The sequence below is a fragment of the Amphimedon queenslandica genome, unplaced genomic scaffold, assembly GCF_000090795.2.
Source record: "Amphimedon queenslandica unplaced genomic scaffold, v1.1 AMPQUscaffold_13456, whole genome shotgun sequence".
NCBI classification, from domain to species: Eukaryota; Metazoa; Porifera; class Demospongiae; order Haplosclerida; family Niphatidae; genus Amphimedon; species Amphimedon queenslandica.
This window is the reverse complement of record NW_003546308.1, coordinates 255,390-275,596: the sequence shown is the minus strand read 5'-3', so window position 1 is coordinate 275,596 and position 20,207 is coordinate 255,390. Positions and strand designations below refer to the sequence as shown.

Sequence of the window (20,207 nt, the reverse complement as noted above, 5' to 3'; positions counted from 1 at the left end):
ACCGCAAGGCTCCACGGATTACTTTATTATTTATGCAAGCGATTGTATTGTTCAAAGATTCATTATACCCTTTGTGCATTTATAGGTAATAATGCAAATGAAATGTTTTGGATGGCTTTAAGTCAGTCAGACAAATTAGATTAGGCTGAAAGGCATTACGAGATGGTGGCTGCCTTTGGTAGTGTACCTTTAAAAGCATATTTGGCAAATTCTTCCAAAAACACACTCACACACAAAATACTGCTGCATCCCATATTTTAAACATTTGGACAGGCTGGCCCAGGGGCATTTTGTGAGCTACTTTACGCGCATGCGCAGATCATATTCGTGCGGGATGGCGCTGCGGTTGCAAACAGAATAAGCAGCCTCCCACAAGTTGGTCCGTGGTTTCACTTTGTTGCGGTTTTGTATCAGCTCTATCTCACTATACTGCACAATACAGGCATAGTTGGGCACTAGCAATAGAGTGATTATTACTACAATACTATAATAGTATTCGTCACGTTACATTTTACACTTTTGAAGTCGCTCTTCTATTGTGTTCCCCCGTATTGTTTTTATAATAATTGTAGTAATTCTCGAGCTCTGTGTGTGTGAATTATATCCTGTTTTCGACCCTATCTCAGTAGAAAGCGGGAGAGCCACTAGTACTACCGGTCCAGCATATATATCTCTTGATATCATCTCGCCCGAGTGCACAGCAGCAATTCTTTTCATCAGTTTGTTGTGCACTAGCATCAAAATAATTAGTGACATTCCGGAGGATAAGGCGGAGCACAGCACAAGCTGTAGTGTGCGTGTCTTGATATTTCAGTGATACAATCCTTTGCTGTCATTGTCCCCCAGTCCCTCTGTCTCCTTTTCGAGCTCTGTTCTTGAGGCAGTTAAGGACTCTTGACGTAGCGAGTCAGCTTCTAAACTGTTTACTATATCGAATTTCCACCCGCCGTCAATAGCCATCCCCTTGGAAGAGGACAAGGACTGTAATAAAAGAAGACCTCGTTTGATTCAAAGGAACACTTTTAGGAAGAGGGAGCTTCTTATTTATTTTGTACTGGAAGTTCTTCAGGAGAGAGGAAGAGAGATAGACATCTTATTGATAAACTTTAGGCATAGCATTATGAGAAAGGAGGTGGGCTCGCCATCACAGCAAAGATAGCAAACCCGAGCCAAAGAAAATAAATAAAGAACTTGCACTACTTACATAATATTATCTGTCATAAGGAAACGTATCTACGGACTGGTTCATTCGTATCCAACTCGCCGCCAGCAACACGCTTCTTAAAGATGTGCTCCAGCTATTCACAGAGATGGCTCTCGCTCATTCTGTCTCTTCTCTGTCTCTTTTCCTTGATAAAGACTAGCCATGCCTACTTGCCTTTCTATTGCCATGGTTGCTCATGTGTTGTAACTCCACCATCAGCTCTAGCAATAGACTGTAGACGTTTAGAGCTCACAGCAGTACCAGAGTTTTTACAAACATTCTCAAATTATTCCACCTTCAAGCAAATGTAAGTACATGCTTGTTTTCTTGTAGCTATTTTGTATGTATTATACGTGTCTATGTATGTATGTGACATTCTAGTTCACATTGGGATGTACTGTAACTTCCTTGCGGAGGGATAGATAGATAGAGAGAGGGAGTATAAAAGAATAGACATGATTTAGCACTTTTTGTGTAATGCTGGCCATTTTCATGTTCATAAGCATTTAAAGCAAGCCCAACTCCCTCCCTCTCATTTCTCCACCCAATAAGTATCTCATGCTAAAGCACTCCGCAAACAGGTGCAACAAAAGCCCGGGAACTGAAAGATTACCAGTTTGATTTCCTGTCAGTAATGCCTCTTGTTTACATGATTGGACAGGGTGTGCCTCCATGAAAGGCCTACATAAGATTATGGCCTATCCTTTGTATGCATAGCCACTATGTGCATTATTTTATTTGTGTCTAATATCTAATCCTCCTTTGCTAATTGATATGTCTGCCTACATTAGTAAAACTATGCCTAATGGCATTTATGAGTATACACACACACACACACACACACGCAAGTATGAGCATTCTTGACGCATGAATGCTACAAGATTCTCTGTCTCTCCCTTTATTGGGGCTGCTATTGTTTTGCGTTATGGGATGATGCAGAGCGTAGTAACTCCAATTCATTGTAGATTAGTAATCAAGGTTTTGTAGGTTTTATAGTAATTTCACTCGGGCCTCCGTATGGCCTTGCTCTCTCTTCGTTAAGATCCTGCTAATTATTTTGTGCCACTGGAGGTAACAGGCTCGATCCCGCTCACTCAGCAACTTGAGATCAAAGCAAGAATGTCAACCTTGTTTTCTTGTTATAGTACCTTCGATTATTAACACTTTTAGCAGGCCCCGAGGGCCTTGTTCATTCTGAACTTAATAGACAATGCTGTGTGTCTTCACTATGCCCCTTGACTTTGTTCCCTCAATGTCTAATGCTAGAGTAGTAAGAGTGTGTGTGAACTGAATGGGATAGGATTATACCGGATTATCTCAGTAATGGTTTATAGTCTGACAGATGTGCCTGTACAGATCTAAGAGTGAATCCCAATCTCTCTCTGTCAGCCTAGCAGTCTTCTCACTTTGTAGTTTCCATGAGAAAATTTATACAGGAACTCTCTCCTTTATTATAGCTGTACTCATTCATCCTCTATACTGTTGTTTGTGTGGCAGTTGTGTTTATACAGCTTTTACTCCACTTCAGTCAAAGTCATTCTCACACCTGATCATCAATACATACATGTACTGTATAACTCACATCTATAGTGATTTATATTATATAGCTGGGTATATATGCATTATACTCTGATGTGGGCTTGTATGTACATGGGCTGGCATATACCTGTACATATAGGTAACTCTTTGTCTCTCTTCTCTTTCTCACACCACACACCACACCTGTGGTTGTCCTCTATTTCTACAAATGGTAGTGCTAAACTAATCAGCACTACCATGCTGTGATTGCTGTGTTGATATCTTTATCCTTTACCCCTCTCTTTTCTTACTCCTCTCTCATTCTCAGGCCATTTATGCACTCCCTTATTTCTCTCCTCTTTCTCTCCTCCTCCTACATCTCTCAGTATAACATCTGTGTGTTTGTATATGCTGCCTTGTGGGTTGTTCCTCTGTTGTTTCTCACTAACCAAAAATCCTGTCTGGGTACATTACCCCTCTCTCTCTCACTCTCTCCCTCCCTCACTGTGGTAGAGCCTTTAAAGTACTGCTACATGTCACGCCTTTGGGGGTTGGTACGCTCAGATGTGGATCAACAACATGCCCGTGAAATCAAACAAATGCTCTAGCCAGACTTTAATGAGAAGGTGTCCACAAACGGCACGCCAAACAATCATTCCTTATATGTCTGCCTGTTATTTCATATAGTTTGAAAAGTTGCATTGATAGAGGGTAATTGAGTTAAGCAAAGCAGCTGCAATGTATCTTGATCATTCCCTAGCCGGAATTCTTATCCCATTTGAGATTTGCCATTGTTTTCTCTGAGTAGTTTTTTTAGGGTCTACTCCCCTTCTAATCATTTTCTTAGAATAAAGTGTTATTCTATTGTATCTAAGAGCAAATGTGTATGTAGGTTACTCTATTATTAATGGTATTGGCAGTGGTAACCTGATACAGCTTATGTTGTGTCTCTCCAATTCTCTTTGTCTTTACAATGTTCCCATACATTACTCTACTCTTCCTTCCCCCCTCTCTCTCTCTTTCTCTTCTTTCCTCTCTTGTTTCCTTTCTTTTTACTCTACTCTCCTTCACTCTCTCTCTCTCCCTTATCACAGATCTATGTACTTAGACTACAATAACATATCAGGGATTGGTACAAATGATCTCAGCCTAATGAAGAACCTCACCAGACTGTAAGTACATGGCACAGTTCATAATAATCCATCTAGTATAGTATATAGGCATATAGTAATAGGTATCTTTATCAATGTTAATGTATAGTGTATGGTTTACAATGGTCCCAACCACCAATTTGCATGTGACCTAATATAGAGAATATTATCAGCATAATGTACCCAATACTAATAGAGTGTGTGTTTATTTGATCCCATCCATTCAAGCATCCCATGGTAATACTATTAGTGGGTTGTGTAATCCTGTAATAATCTTACACTAGTATAAATATTGTAGTGAGTTTGTGTGTGTACATATACCTTGTATTGTTGTATTGAGTCTCTGTAGACTTCAAAGGCTGTCTTTTATGTTCTCTAATCCCTCTCTCTCTCTCATCTCTCCTCTTAATTGATGTGTTGATACATATGTATCTATACACGTGGCTTATGTTGCTCCCTTTAGCCTAATGTGTTAATCCTATGTACACTTATTTGTATCTCTGATTGGTACAGCTTTTGTTGTATATATATATATGCGTGTGTGGGGTCACTTTTACAGGCAACATGTATGTATGACTATGCCTGTATGTATGACTATGCCTGTATGTATATGTATTCTGTATGTTTTCTCTGCTAATACACAGTGCAGTGTCTAATTGGCAAACTATGTTCGTGTACTATAGCTTATATACGCATACTGTATGGCGGGCCTTCCTGTTGCTGGAGTCATTCCCTATTAGCTCCATCTTGTTTTGTACTTGTACGATTGAGTGTGTTTGAAAACATGTCCTATTACTATCATTGCGTGAAATGTGTAAGCGATGTACATGTACATGTGTATACTATGTAGCATGTATTTATGATTTAGGTATGTATATGTATATGTACATTATGCTTTTGTGTTCTTGTGTGTTCTGCCAGGACATTCTTTAGATGCTATAGGCTGAACACAATGAGACTAACTGAGTGGCTACTTCATCGGTGGCTAGCTCGTTCCTCTGTCATTAGGAATCGTTTTAAAACAATATCTAGTGTGTCTTGATGGATAACAAACCCAATAATAGATAATTATAGATAATAATAAATAATAATTGCCTGCTTCATTGCCGTCTGCTTTCATTATGGTATACATGTAGCATACCATATCATATCGTATGTATCCACTTTGACACTTTATCTAATTGCGAGTAAATTATCATAAATCGCTCCAGCAATGTTGACTTTGTACGGTGCCAGATAAAATATGACGCGATCCTCCTACTTGTTTTAATTGTTGGTTGCTTGTTTTTGATGATTTACCAAAAGGAAGATTATCATTAATTTATTATAATTTGTGACAAGTGTGAAAACAGCTTTGTCTCCGTTGCCATGACAGCTTAACACCCCTATCAACGAGTAGGGGTTGATATCCCATTGTGTATAGTATATGGTGTTATAGTACATTTGCAGCTGTTGTGATTATGTTGTATGTACATTTATGTATGTATGTCTATTGTAGTGCTAAGTATCCCATAATAGTGGTCATTGATAGCCAATAGTTGTACTATCCCCTCTCTCTCTCTCTCTTTGATGTTATGGTTGTTCTAATCCCTTGTTTCCTCTTTGTCTTATCTTATCACATTCACCATGCCCTCTCATGAATAATTCATATACCTCATCTCTCTCTCCCTCTCTCTCTCTCTCTCTCCCTCTCTCTCTCTCTCTCTCTCTCTCTCTCCCTTTAGTACAATAACTCATAACCAGTTGAGCTACATTGAAGACAATGCTTTCTCTTATCAAGACTTCTTCAACATCCTGTAAGTGATTATAACTATGAGAGAGGGAGAGAGAGAGAGGATATGTCTGTCTGCCATTGTGTCTGTTTCTAAAAGCACAAGTACTAAATGGAGTTTTTATAACGTGTGCATTAGAGGGTAGTCATTGCAGTGTGTGTGTGTGTATTATTTCTGTAGTAAATGTTCTCTCTTTTTGTGTGTATGTGTGATTGTGTGCCCCTTGGAAGTCTTCTTATTGAGGCTTGGTATGGTTTCTGGTTAACTGTAGTGGGTTTCTTTACTTTTGATGAGACAGCTGTTGTTTTGCGTTTAGGCTGCCCTCCCTTTTAGTTTAAGCCCTTTCTCCTCTGTCCTCTTTCTCTCTTCCATAATACTTCTCTCTCTCCTCTCTTTCTCTCTCCCTCCTCTCTCTCTCTCCCCCTTTCTCTCTCTCCCTCCTCTCTCTCTCTCTCCCCCTCTCTCTCCCTTTCTTCTTCCTCCAGTGATCTGTCATTCAATCTTCTCACAAGTGAATCCTTTGCTAATGATTCATTCAACAGCACTGGCTCCAGAGTAGCCACTCTCAAGATCACCGACAACCTTTTGACGCATCCTCCAAGAGCTCTGGCAAAAAAAAATAGACACATGTCCATGTCTACACTGTAAGTGTAATTAGTAATTTATAATTACCATTACTTATAGTAAATTAATTGTGTCTATATTATTTATGTACATGCTCTGTCTATAGGTTTCTGGATAATAATCCAATGGGCCCTGTACTGAAGTCTGATGCTTTTGAGGGATATGCACAAGATATAAGGGAATTGTAAGGACTAATGATATTATATTGATTTATTTGTTTGTTTATTCTGTGATCATGATGATCAATGGAACAAGTTCAATGACTAAAAACTGGGAATTTTTTTGTGTATTGAGAAGTGTGGTGGTACATCAATGGCTTCACTTCCTTTGATGGTCATAACTCAAAAGTTTTTGCTTTGAATCAGCTCAAACTTTCAGCATAGCTAAAGGGCATTGACAGGATTTCGCACAATTTTGGCATAGTGGCTCAGTATCTTGTTTGTGAAGTTGCTACAAACAGAATCTAGCGAAATATTCTGTTACATGTATTTTGCCAAAATGATTTGGAGAGAATTCTACATTTTTTATAATTTTTCTGATACATATGCATGTTCTTAGTGTAGCAAATTTGAGCTGATTCCAATCAAAATTAGATTTTTTATGAATTTTAAAAGCTACTATTGTGGTGCTTATGGATTTGTCATCTCATAAAGCAAACCTGTTTTATTGCTCACTGCTTTGTCGGAAACCCTGGATATGTATGTATTGAAATCAGGGGTGTTTTGGAGCTATTTTTGATCTTGGGCTAAGAGATACAATAGAGATACAATCCACACTTTATATACATGTATTTATTCTATTAGGAGGCTATCTGGTTGTCAATTGAAGAAAATTGAGCCAAAGGCATTTCACTATGAGATATTCCCTGCATTGAAGACGCTGTAAGGATCTCTCTCCTATCCTTCCTAATTTACTGCCTCTTTTTTTATCTTTTTAAAAATATTCTTATTTCCTCTTAGGTTTTTAAACAATAATGATTTCAATGAAATCGACGTAAAATTTCTAGAAGGAGCTCACATCTCCGACAAACTGTAAGAAGATTTAAATCATTTTATTTATCAACTCCCTCCTCTCTCTCTCTCTCTCTCTCTCTCTCTCTCTCTCTCTCTCTCTCTCTCTAGTTATTTAAGAAATGCTGGTATTCGTGAGATAAGACCTAGAACCTTCTGGAAGCATACTTCGCTCAAGCACCTGTATCTTGATAATAATGATCTTTCAAGACAAGAGTCACGTAACAGCTTTGTTAAGATGGACCTAAAGACACTGTGAGTTTCATTTATGTACATGTACACGGCAATAAGGCAGGAAATATGGTTTTTATTTTTAATTTTATAATTAGAAAAGGAGCTTTTCATGAATGTAGAAAGTACTAGAAACAATTTGTGAAAACTTGTTTTGATATGATGAAATTATCTAGTATTGTTTTGCATGAGTTGTGTTACTTAATTCCTTGCTCTTATGGTAATTAATGCTCTTTCTCTTTCTCTCTCTTATCTCTCCACAGATCACTAACTAATTGTAGCTTGACTAGGCTCAGGAGAGGCTTCCTAAGACTAACGGCAACCTCAATGTAAGCTCAAATGAAAAATAATGACACACAATCTTGTACATGTACATGTTACTAATGTATGATAACGATTCTTCAATAAATGGAATGGATACAGTGGTTTCTATGGGAAGAAAATTAACCAGCAACATTAGCCTAGAGACATTGAGTCTGTGTTGAACTGTCAAGTCATAATTAGTTCATTTATTTGGTTATGTGCTACTATTGAACTTGTACTTATTTGAATGGGCTGCTAGTGTACATGAATGTGGCTTTAGTGTCTCGATTGTAATGTGGTCTTGTATACTGTGTGGAATTTTGATAATCATTATAATAATCTTCTCTCTCTCTCTCTCTCTCTCTCTCTCTCTCTCTCTCTCTTTCTCTCATGCAGTAATCTAAAGGGTAACTTCATTACTAGAATATTCAATGAAACCTTCAGAGACCTTAAGTCAATCAGAGAGCTGATATTGGACAGTAATAAGATAAACAGGATCGACGCTCAACCCTTTCGAAAAATGACACTACTAAGGAAGCTCTATCTCGGCAACAATGAAATCGATGACTCCAACCCTTATTTCCTGGGTGATCTCCAATCCCTTACGAGCCTTGACATATCTCGTAACAGACTAACCGAGTTTCCTGATGTCTCTGGCCTGCCAATTCTAACCACTGTGCTGGCTAGTTATAATAACATTAAGGAACTCAAGGAGGCTACTTTTAACACGAGTGAGTACCTCAAAAAGCTACAGCTGAGCGATAACAGAAATCTTGAGGTCATTGATCGTAACGCCTTCAAGCGAAACAACCAAATCGAGATGGTGGATGTCAGTTTCTCTGGCCTAAAGCGTCTCCCAAGCTTTGAGACTTTCCCACAGCTGTACGAGCTACGCCTTGAGCACTCGAAACTGACCGAACTTCCTAAAGACCTCTGCACAATAGCCCCAAACCTCCGGCTACTGTATGCTTATGACAATTACCTGGAGTCCATCCCTGACCTCAGCAACTGCACTAAACTGATTCACATCGAGCTCTACTACAATAGGATCAAGGCTATTCCAGAGTTTGCTTTCAAGGGTCTCTCTGATTTGCAGACGTTGAAACTCTATGGGAACAGGATAACAACTGTTCATCGGAATGCCTTTCGTGGTCTGAATCGACTTTATGAATTAGACCTGTCGCATAATCAAATAACTTACCTACCGCACGGACTCTTTTTTAATCTAACGAACTTGAGGAAACTGGAGCTACAGTTTAACGCCATTACGAATCTACCTGATAATATATTCAGTGATCTCAACCACCTTGAGCTGCTCTACATTAATGATAATGCTATTCGGACCGTGGGCTCTGTCCTCTTCCATGGTAACATGACTTGGCTCCAGAACTTGAGTGTCTCCAATAACCCGGAGATGGATTCATTCCCAATCCCCACTGATGGTTTCCCATTCCTCCATTCCCTGGGTATGAGTAACCTCCCATTAATATTCAACGTGCCAACAGTCATTAATATTCCAAGGATACAGACGATTGACTTTACCTATTCCTATCACTGTTGCCTCTTTAAAGATTATGCTCCTCCTTATCGAGCACTAACCCTTGAGGAGAGCGAAAACACGGGTGATCCTGATGTCTTATTCACCTTTCAAAATACTCCAGCGGAAGAGGTAACATTAGCTCCAGAGGTATCTGACACCTTGCTCTTCCATGGGAGTGATCCTTTTACGCATGACAACGCTGGTGATATAAGCCCTCAGCAGTTTATTAGGGAGCTGCTAGAGTACCAGAGACGCTTTAACGTGACTCTTGTCTCCACTCAGAACGGACAGGTGATTGTTGTTGATAATAGCAACCATTCCATTGTCGCTCGTTTGAAGGACGAGGAGTCACGCTACCTCCGAACCATATTGCCCTCGTTCTTTGTGAACAGGGAAGTGTACTGTACCCCTCCCCCAAGCTCACTCACTCCCTGTGATAACCTCTTGGATCCCCAGCCACTCCCAGTGCTGGTCTGGGTGATCTGGTTTACAGCTGTTATTGCTAATCTCGCCGTTTTATTTGTCATGATTGTGTCAAAGGAGAAACTCGAAGTCCCACACTTCTTCATCTGTAATCTGGCATTTGCTGATTTTCTTTTAGGCGTCTACCTTGCATTCCTTGGCGCTGTCGATATCCGTACAAGAGGCAAAGGTTTCTATAAATCTGCCCTGACCTGGCAGACAGGTCCCGGCTGCCAGACAGCTGGTTTCATTGCTATATTCTCGGCCGAACTCTCAGTATTCATTCTGACTTTTCTCACGCTAGAGAGACTCCACACTATAGCTTATTCGTTTAAGAGTGGCCGTCTTAGACTCAGAAATGCGACCATTATTGTATTCATATGCTGGATACTGGCAGGAATACTAGCAGCCCTCCCTCTATTTGATGTCAATACTTACTCTGAAGTAGCGGTGTGCCTCCCGTTTAGATTATCAAATATACGTGACAAGCTTTTCATTGCTCTCATTTTGACTGTCAATCTAACTGCCTTCTTCATCATCCTCTCAAGTTATCTCCATATCCTTCGTCTTTTCTGTCGCTCCCGAGCCTCTTGCACAGAGCAAGGAAATAAAAGAGAGAAAATTGTCATATCGTTTAAGATGGGTATGCTAGTACTTACCAATCTCATCTGTTGGCTACCATTGGCAGTTGTCGGCTATGCTGCTATAGTCGATCAGCACATCATTAACTTCACTGTTGCCAAGTTCTTCATAATCCTCATTTTCCCCATCAACGCTTGCCTCAACCCATTCATCTACTCCATATTCACCAAACAGTTCCTGTCTCGTGTCCGTGGTCTCTGCAAGAGAAAGGATACAATGCAGCACGTGAGCAACAACAACTCTTTCTATAGACTCTCTTTCAGACGGAACTCGATTGCGTCAGCTGCAAGTGATACGTGTTCGTCTACACTAAGAACTAATTCCCCGAGATTTGATATTGATCTTGATATGTTGAGTCGACGTCAGAGCCGTCGCTCGTTCAGCGTTCAGCTAGCATCACCTCCCCTCCCTCAGCCTATTGTGGGCTTGGCTTCCCCGGCTCCTTATATGGGCAGGCGATACTCTTCCCCTGCCATATTTGGAATGGAGTCGGGACTACCTGAGGCTCAGGGCCTAGAGGGGAGAGGCGAGATACCACGCTCTCACAGCAAGTGTTTGTCTATTGTACAAGAGGAGTCCGATGAATCTGACACTGAAGAAGCAGCTGCTTCTCATAGCCCGAGGAGAAGGAGGCGATCATCAGATCCAGAGCTTCTCAACTCCGCTCTCCCTGGCGGGCTCAAGGATTTATTAAACGCTCGGAGTAACAAAGTGAGTGATGAGAGGCGTGACTCAGGCCTGGTCCCTTCTTTTGAGGGCAATTCTCCGCTCCATTATCAGTCGGTATCACCACCAGCCCAATCTAGTACATTAATAAGAACTAGTGGTGAAGGTCACTCGAGAGATGATGCTACCAGCACTAATTATCGAATTCCCTCTCTGTCTTCTCCTGCAGCAGCTTCTCGTGTACATTTTAAAGAGTACATACCCAGGAGGTCTTCGCCGCTCTCGACTCATTCTATTAGAATTATTAACCCCCACACTGCTAAACAGTCAAAACATAATGTAAAGGAGTCTCAAGTGTGAGGCTCTTTTTCTCTCCCCCCCCTCTCTCTCTGTCTCTCTCTTTTTCTATGCCACTATCCATTCACACAATCTCATTTGTTTGTGTATTATCAATGATATGTTGTGTTATTATTATTATTATTATTATTTTGCTTTATGGAATGTTTGTATTATTTTATTATTAAAATTAAGAAAAGATGTTTAACTAAATATGAATCATAAAGACTGCACAGAATACAATCTGCATTTGCCAATATCGGAATCAAAAAATAATTAAAGCAGAGGTATGGTACTAAGCAAAATATAATGTCATTGTCCAGCAGTGTAGATCTTTATGATTTCTTTTCATCAGCACTTTTATTCACATAATAGCTCACTAGTCTGTATACCTTCCAGCATGGAACTGTTGAATCTCCTGACATCTTAACCTATACATGTACATGTACGTAACAAAACATGATTACTATAAACTGCACGTACAACAAAATTGTTCTAAAATATTTGCAGATCAATTTACTTTATTGATGGCTTTATCTTTGATGGCCTCCATCTGAGCAACATTGATATCACCTGTGATGTAGTTCTCCTGCAGCAGTTTTATTATAGTCTTGATAGCTTCATCTGCATTAAGGTGCATGCTGTACGGTCCATGGTGACCACTGCTACTCCTGGTACTAACAGTTTTGGTGCTAGAGAGCTCATGACTATCAGATTCTGTGCTGGCCAATTTGATTTTATTTTTGGCGTCATTCTCTTCTTTCTTTGTGATGATGCCAACAATACTATTATTATTGTTGTTGTTGTTGTTATTTGATTGGTGGTCCTGTTGTGTCGTACAAGAAGCAAGTGCATTGCTACAAAAGACCATGCCAATGATCGTCTCGGAAGTGCAATGCTCTCTTGTAGCATCAATGCTATTTATAAATCTTCTGCTTCTTCTTTTAATGCGCATTAGACTATTAGCAGTTGCACTACCAAGGCTTCTGTCTGTAGCAGCAGCAGCAGTGGCAAGAGTTTGCTTCTTCTCAGTGCTTGTTGGAGGTTTCCTTTTGCTAATGTCTAGGAGCTTCTTTTTGGGCTCAGTTGCAGAAGCTTGTTTCTTCCTGCCTGTGGCAAGCTTCTTCCCACCACCACATGCAGTACTGCTACTCACTGCAGGACTGGCCACCTTCTTTCTATAAGCACTCCTAGTCTCCACTGGAGAAGAAGAGGTTAGCTTCTTTCTGTTAGCACCACTGCTGCTGTCTGCTACAAATTTGGTTTGTTTAACACTCAAGGTCTTCTTACTAGCAGTACTACTGCCTTTGTCCTTTTCAGTGAGATTAGTGATTTGAGGAGAGAGGGCAACAGGAGATATCCTGCTCTCCTTTTTTCCAATACTAGTGATAGCTTTGACTTTGACTTGTACAGACTCTAGCTTTTCTGTCTCGGTTCCTGAACTACCTTTTCCACTTTCTGAACTTTTCTTTTTCTTCTCAGTAGACGCACTTTTGCCTTTCAATTTATGAGGGCTGTCAGTCAGAGGAAGAGGACTTGATGCTGATTTTGGATTGTGAGGGAATGAAGTTGGATGATCAACAGGTAGAGGAATGACAGCAATGGTTATTGGCACAGGCAGATCTTCTGAATCCTTCAAGGGTGCTTCAGTATTGCTAAAGTATATAATATTAAATAAATAAAGGAAACTGACTGCTGGTTGAAGTCAAATATATACTAAATTATAGTTATCACAAAATGTAATAAAAATTGGGGAGGTTTTGGAGCCTATTTCTGGAGAAAAACATCATAGCCTTTGCTTTTTTCTGAAAATTTGCTTCTTTTAAAAAATGGTAGTATTTTTTAAAAATTTATTCAGAATGAACTTAAACTTTTCACAAAGCAATTTTAGCAAAGGACATCAATATGTATCAGAAAATGTAATAGAAATTTGGAGTACTTTCGGAGACATTAAAAAAACCGGCATCTTTCAGAATTTTGAAGTTTTTAAAAAATGGCTGTAACTTGAAAAATTTGTGTTGGAATCAGCTCAAACTTTCTACACAGCATAAGGGCATCAATATGTATCAGAAAATATAATAAAAATTAGGGGTGATTTCAGAGCTATTTTTCGGAAAAAACCATGGGCTATAGCCTTGGGTATTTTTCAGAATTTTAACAATTTCTTAAAATGGCCGTAACTTGAAAAATTGAAGTTAGAATCAGCTCAAACTTTCTACATAGCATAAGGACATCAATATGTATCAGAAAATATAATAAAAATTAGGGGTGATTTTGGAGCCATTTTTTGGAAAAAAACCATGGGCTATAGACTTGGGTATTTTTCAAAAATTTGGTGTTTTCTTAAAATGGCTGTAACTTGAAAAATTTATGTCGGAATTAGCTCAAACTTTCTACACAGCATAAGAGCATCAATGTGCATCAGAAAATGTAATAAAAAGTTGGGGTGATTTCGGAGTCATTTTTTGGAAAAAACCATGGGCTATAGCCTTGGGTATTTTTCAAAATTTTGGCGTTTATTTTTAAATGGCCATAACTTGAAAAAATGAAGTCAGAATCACCTCAAACTTTCTACACAGCATAAGAGCATCAATGTGTATCAGAAAATGTAATAAAAATTTGGGGTAATTTTGGAGCCATTTTTTGAAAAAACCATGGGCTAAAGTACAGGGCATTTTTCAGAATTTTGAAGTTTTTAAAAGTGGTCATAACTTGAAAAATTGAAGTCGGAATTGGCTCAAACTTTCTAGGTAGTATAAGGACATCAATATGTATCAGAAAATGTAATTTGTGAGCCCATTTCAAAAACTGTAGACTATAACTGCATTTTAATCAGAATCAGCTCAAAGTTCAAACTAACTCCATGGTATACATGTACATGTAAGTGCAGAAATTATAAATTTTTTGGAGTTAATCTTTTATTTTATGATCAAAAATAGTGATTAAATCTCCGTATGGTATAGACAAAAACATAATTACCACAAAAATAAAAAAAAGGACAATAAGAGTACAAAAGTAAAAGCTAAACAGATAATGAACCTACTGAATTTCATTGTTAGATTTTCGTTTGTCCTTTTTGGGGGAATTGTTTGCAGAATTAGGATCAGATGCAGGCTGTATCGAACCGTCTCTTCTAAATATAACTTCATTTGACTCCAGCATATCCAAAGAGTCTTCTATAGGTCCAACATAATCAGTCTTCATACTGCAGCTCGGTCTGGAAAGGAAGAATGGAATATAGATGTACATGTTAAGTTATAATGACAAGTGCATTCATTCATTACTGAAGCCATTCCTTCATAAAGGTGCCATTTGTAATAGAGAAAGTAAGGCTTATAATTGTGATAATTTGAAAGTTAATAAATATAATTACATACAGGTATAACTATAAATAATAATAATAATAATAATAATAATAATAATAATAATAATGAATAATAATAATAATAATATTATATAATAATAGTAATACAGAGGATAAGCCTGTATTCTTTATAATGTCACAAAGTGCATGTGCAGTGTTTATCTTCAGTTCTTACATTTGTGGGATAATTTGACATCTCTTCTTCACTGGAGGGTAAAGACAGGCCTGCTGCTTATTCATCAACAAAGTGAGATTTCGTTTAACTTTATTTGTCACCTTAAGAGTATTCTGAGATGGGAGAGCCACATTATGCTTGAGTCCCGAGAAGGGAGATGCAGAGAGACCCCGCCCACCACTTCCGACACTTTTAGCCAGCCAGTCCTGAGCTGCTTGAAAACCGACAGCACTTTCATCGTGTTTGTGCGAAGCAATCACAGCACCTCTGAAAGCTTGGCGTATAGTATTAACTTTAGCAGCTGTACGGGCTCTTGGTGAAGACTCTGGGTTTAATGACCTGGTATCTGGGTGAGACTTTCTCCTCTTTGTTCTCTTTCCTTCGTCGATATTTGAGCTTTGAGAGCTGGGATCATGAGAGGTAGAGGAATGACGGAGAGAAGGACAGGAGGATCCGATAGATCTAGGTCTTTTCTGTGGTCCGGGATAGTTTGATACATGAGGTCTGGGGTTTCTACTAATGAGAAACCCACTGTTGAGTTGTATGCAACCCTGCGCAGACAACCAAGGAGGTGGGTTCTTTTTCTGACTACTAATCACCTGCATCTCTTTCTCATTGACTTCTTCCCTTCTTTTGATCTCCTCTCTCAGCTTCATGTCCTCTTTCTGCTTCATCTCTTCTCTCCTCTTAATGTCTACCCTCTCTTTCACTTTCTGTCTCTCGCTCAGCTCCTTTATCTCCTTGGCCTCTTCTATCTCCTCTCTCCCCATTACTACTCCACTCTCTCTTATCTTCTCTTCCTTTTCACTCTCTCTGTCGGGGGTAGGGGTTCGTGAGTATATCTTAATAATTTCAGTCCTCAAATCACTCTCTGTCACTGTAACGCTTTCAAAAGACCCACTGTCAAAGTTCATTTGCCTTTCGTGTTTTCTGATAAAGCGTGGGTGAGTATAGCCATAATGGGGTATGTCTTGTTTAGTATTATGGGAAGGCAGTGGATCAATGGATGGTTCACTTTTCTCTTGATTTAGAGTCAAGTGTCCATCTACTTGAACGCTATTAGCTTCATTTCGTACAGTTTTTCGTTTCTTGGTTCCCTCTTTGTTTTCTTGTACATGTACATGTACTTGTTTTGCTGAGGGTTTTAAAGTCGTTTCTTTAGCAAAACTGGATGAACTAAAACCAAGGTTTCGAGGAAGGTACTTCGAAGTGTCAAAATCATCGTCGTCTTCTTCATCTTCAGACACAATAATCCTCTTTGGTCTCTTCCTTCCCCTGAATGGACTGGTGTACTTTACTTCCTTCATCTTCCTTTGCTCAAAGTCATCTTTCTGTTTTAAGTAATCCTTCACTTCTTCATCATCATCATCATCATCATTATCATCATCTATTATTATTGTCTCTATTACTCTTTCTTGTTCTTTAATCTGTACTTTCTCCTCCTCCTCCTCCTCCTCTAGCTCTTCCTCCTTCTCTCCCTCCTCCTCCTCCTCCCTCACTTCCACAATCACTACCTCCTCCTCCTCCTCCTCCACCACCTCCTCCTCCTCTTTATCACTCTCAGATGTCATGTCACAGCTAAGTTCAGAGTCTGAGGATTCTTCCTGAGCCATTTTCATGTTCATGGTAGCAACGAGGCACAGACAGTCCTGACAATACCAGGTTCCTTCAGGGACGCTTGAAAGAGGCGGAGTAAGACAATACATGTGATACCTAAAAGAGTAGGTAGTGACAGATACATGTATTGGCAAGAGTAGATAATAATTAGAGGAGAGTGTCCTACTGTGCCTATACCCCCTGCTTCATCACGGCGTAGAATTAAAGAGTCACATTCAGGATATTTTCAGTATTTTAGAGTAGTTATTAAAAAATAAATAGCAATAACTATAGCTACTCAAATAAAATATGGAAATATCCTGAATGTGACTCTTCAATTCTACGCTGTGATGAAGCAGGGGGTATATGCACAGTAGGACACTCTCCTCTAATTATTATTCTACTCTTGGTATCGGCCATATATTCATTAACTTACCCCTTATCACATCCGTCACATAGCAATAGGACGTTCTCATTATTACTTCGATGACAAATCTATATTATGAATATTATAAGTAATGAAGAGTCAAATTAATTATTTCTCATATACCAGACAAAACCAGGGTTTCCCACAAAGCAAACTAAGCAAGCTACATGTAAATAGCATGCTTCAACATTGGCAAGCACTAGTACATGGCATTTGGAGCAAGTTTTAAAATTCATTAAAATCTAATTTTGATCAGAAACAGTTCAAACTTTCTATGCAACATAAGTACATGTATATGTATCAGAAAAAATTATAAAAAATTGAGAATTCTCTCCTTGACATTTTCGACAAAATACCCAGTACTATAGTACAGGGACTTTTGCCAGATTTTTGAAAATCCACGACAAGACATTATGCCAAAATTCTGTGGGGGAACCCTGATAAATTCATAAATACTCACTTCACAGTAAGTCACATCATTAGGATCAACCAAGACATCCTCAAAACGACGCGTGGGCACATGAATCTAAAAGAGAGAGGGAGGAAGAAGAATGAGATGAATGTATCTCAGTCATAATATCAATTGCAGGTGATATAATATCATTTACCTTTCTTAGAACAATGTCCCTTGCGTGGCTATAAACTTCGATATCATTAAAAGGTTTTCTATCAATAGGACAAGTATTAACATTCTAAAGGAGGGGCGATACACATGTTCAGACAGTACACAACACGGGAGAGCATACCTGGGCCCATGCTTGAATACAAGGGAGGCAGAAGAAATGATCACAGCTGCCGAGCTTCCCCAGCTCACACCTACTGAGTTTAGTGAGACAAATAGGACAGGTTTTATGACGGAAGCGAGAAGAAGAAGATGAAGAACGGAGTGGTCTGGGTGTTCTAAGAGGCGTACTCTTGGAGGCCATTATCAAGTTTCTAATTTTAACCAATAACTGTTCAAAAATTTAAAGATTAGACCTAAAACCATCGAAATTTTGAAAAAAATTAGTTCTTTTAGATCTAAAATTTTTAGAAGGTGATAAATTTGAAGATCACGTGATACATGGCACTATTATTAAGTAGGCGGAGCTAAATCCTCACCAGCTAAAAAAAGCTCGGTCCGCCGAGTAAGAAAGGCCAGAGAGAGAGGCACACAGAAGCCAGTACTCTATAAGCGTATTCGTATCAAGAATAGAAAGAGAACTGAAGATATAAAGGAGAGGAGCTCTTTCTTTCTGGTGGCTGTCTCTACCAGAGAGAGACTGACGAATTACCTACTGACTCTCTCACTCACCATAATGGCATTTCTGTTCAGGTTAGTATTTATAAATTTATTTTAACATCTCTTGGTTATGTATGAAGCAAATACATACATGTACATGTATGTGCATACATGTATATAATGTGTAATTCTATTTCCTTATAGAAAGTATTTTGTATTCAATCCCTGTGTAAAGTGATGCTGTTTATATTACGGTTACAGTACTACTAAAATACCTTTTTATCATTGGGTGTGCTCAGATGGGTTTTTCCGTACCATTTCCGTAAAGTGTTCCTTTTTTATGTGTTGCTGGGTGTGGTCCGTAGGTGTGGCCCATTTTATGTTCATTTGGTTGTGTGGTTGGTAAAGTATGACAAATATGTCTTTGTTGGTGTGAGTGTTTAATGTTTCTAACTTAATCATTTCCTCTCCCCCCATTCAACCCTCAACCCTCTTGCCGTAGAAACTCGGACAAGAAGAGTCAGCACACTGGCCAGGAGGAGAAGAGGCATTTCTTAGAGCATGATTCAAATATGATCATACCTTCGGTCGCTGGGAAGCTCCAGCAACTGATTCGATTACCACCACTAACTGACATCCACGAGTGGCTAGCTACCAATTGTAAGGGGAGAGGAGAAAGGGAGAGAGAGAGAGAGAGAGAGAGAGAGGGAGGGAGGGAGGGAGAGAGATGGGGCAATAAAGAGCATAGTGTTTCTTGGTTTATATTTATTTTATTCTCTTTCTCCTAGCTCTTGCTTTTTTCACCCAAATTAACATTCAAGTAGGAGTCGTCTCACAATTATGTACTCAAAGTACTTGTGCTCAAATGTCAGCTGGGTCACAGTGAGTCATAGCCACACGACACTCGTTAGTTTCTGCTCTCACTCTCTCCCCCCCCCCCTCACTATAGAGTATTTGAGTTAGATATTGAGAAGAAGAAGAAGGTCAAGATGCATGCGAAGCAGTACATAGACACTGTGATGATGAACATTCAAAAGCAATTAGGAGATGAGCAAACTTTTCCAACAAAGTTTGGTAAGTCTTTCATGATTCATGATCTGTTAAGTCCTTAAGCTCTCATTATGACTAAAGTTTATACAATACACGTATGGTTATGACTTCAATTGCCTTGCATTGGGTACATACAAGACATACATTGTATGCACATCATTGCCTCTATAAATATTGTTATCCTCCTCCTAAGACATTGTGTATTCACATTATGTTTCTCTTGGTGAACGAAGGAAATCAATCATCAACATATCCATGTAGTAATTGTGCTGTGTATTGTTGATACACAAGTTTACTACATCTGTGTACAATTTATCTTCCTTCCTCTCCTTTTTTTTTATCCCACAAAATTATACCTATTAATAGTTTCTACTTGTCTCTGTTTGTTTACTAGGCTACGAGTTCCCTTTCGATTTCGTACAGATTGTACGAAAACTATTTCGTCAATACTTCATCATACTGGCACACATTTACTTTCATCACTACCATCAGTTCAAGAGACTTCAACTTCACGACGGACTTAATACTCTCTTCCTTCACTTTGTGTATTTCGTGACAGAGTTCTCTCTCATTGATCCCAAAGAACTCTCGTTACTTGATGATCTTATCGAAAAACTAAAAACCCAAGAGCAGGCTCTAGCTAAGCAGCCTCTCAACGATAGAGAGTCAGAGTTTAACATGGTAGCATCAAAGTCTTCTTAAAAAAGCTTTTTTAACAGATAATATTTGTGTGTGTGTTTGTGTGGTAATTGCTTTAATTGTTAATGTGGAAATTTCGTGTGTGTGTGTGTGTGGGTGTAAAAAATCATTTTTTGTTTTAGTTTTTTGCAGAGGTATGAGTACATGTTTATTGTAGTAGTGGGCTCTTTGTTTCTCTTATCTCTCTTATCAGATCTATTATTATTATTATTATT

The 20,207-nt window shown here is 39.0% G+C and overlaps 3 protein-coding genes across 3 annotated transcripts; 2 read left to right on the top strand and 1 right to left on the bottom strand.

Moving 5' to 3' along the window:
- Window positions 1-518: 518 nt before the first annotated feature.
- Window positions 519-11,685, top strand: LOC100638679 (leucine-rich repeat-containing G-protein coupled receptor 5A-like). Its single transcript, XM_019995049.1, has 10 exons — window positions 519-1,511; window positions 3,817-3,894; window positions 5,598-5,669; window positions 6,131-6,289; window positions 6,376-6,453; window positions 7,073-7,150; window positions 7,229-7,300; window positions 7,391-7,534; window positions 7,774-7,839; window positions 8,210-11,685. The coding sequence occupies exons 1-10, from the start codon at window positions 1,288-1,290 to the stop codon at window positions 11,481-11,483; spliced, it is 4,245 nt and encodes a 1,414-aa protein (XP_019850608.1). The 5' UTR covers window positions 519-1,287; the 3' UTR covers window positions 11,484-11,685.
- LOC105312320 (uncharacterized) lies at window positions 11,663-18,020 on the bottom strand. The gene is made up of 8 exons (XM_011404866.2): window positions 17,768-18,020; window positions 17,630-17,713; window positions 17,482-17,547; window positions 17,031-17,089; window positions 14,999-16,711; window positions 14,503-14,676; window positions 11,980-13,114; window positions 11,663-11,890 (listed from the first exon to the last, which is right to left on the bottom strand). Exons 1-8 carry the CDS (start codon window positions 17,945-17,947, stop codon window positions 11,795-11,797), a joined length of 3,507 nt encoding a protein of 1,168 aa, XP_011403168.2. The 5' UTR covers window positions 17,948-18,020; the 3' UTR covers window positions 11,663-11,794.
- Window positions 18,021-18,094: 74 nt separating this feature from the next.
- LOC100638424 (MOB kinase activator 2-like) lies at window positions 18,095-20,179 on the top strand. The gene is made up of 5 exons (XM_003385593.3): window positions 18,095-18,336; window positions 18,746-18,903; window positions 19,032-19,125; window positions 19,193-19,317; window positions 19,688-20,179. Exons 1-5 carry the CDS (start codon window positions 18,320-18,322, stop codon window positions 19,993-19,995), a joined length of 702 nt encoding a protein of 233 aa, XP_003385641.1. The 5' UTR covers window positions 18,095-18,319; the 3' UTR covers window positions 19,996-20,179.
- Window positions 20,180-20,207: the final 28 nt, after the last annotated feature.

Excerpts from the sequence above, each read along its gene's own strand:
- LOC100638679 (XM_019995049.1), top strand. The coding sequence starts at position 1,288 with ATGTGCTCCAGCTATTCACAGAGATGGCTCTCGCTCATTCTGTCTCTT. Across the intron at positions 5,670-6,130 it reads CAAGACTTCTTCAACATCCT|TGATCTGTCATTCAATCTTC; the intron begins GTAAGTGATTAT and ends TTCTTCCTCCAG. Across the intron at positions 6,454-7,072 it reads GCACAAGATATAAGGGAATT|GAGGCTATCTGGTTGTCAAT; the intron begins GTAAGGACTAAT and ends TTATTCTATTAG.
- LOC105312320 (XM_011404866.2), bottom strand. The coding sequence starts at position 17,947 with ATGGCCTCCAAGAGTACGCCTCTTAGAACACCCAGACCACTCCGTTCT. Across the intron at positions 16,712-17,030 it reads TGTGACGGATGTGATAAGGG|GTATCACATGTATTGTCTTA; the intron begins GTAAGTTAATGA and ends CTACTCTTTTAG. Across the intron at positions 11,891-11,979 it reads AAGATAAAGCCATCAATAAA|GTTAAGATGTCAGGAGATTC; the intron begins GTAAATTGATCT and ends GTACATGTATAG.
- LOC100638424 (XM_003385593.3), top strand. Across the intron at positions 18,904-19,031 it reads CGAGTGGCTAGCTACCAATT|CTCTTGCTTTTTTCACCCAA; the intron begins GTAAGGGGAGAG and ends TCTTTCTCCTAG. Across the intron at positions 19,318-19,687 it reads AACTTTTCCAACAAAGTTTG|GCTACGAGTTCCCTTTCGAT; the intron begins GTAAGTCTTTCA and ends TTTGTTTACTAG.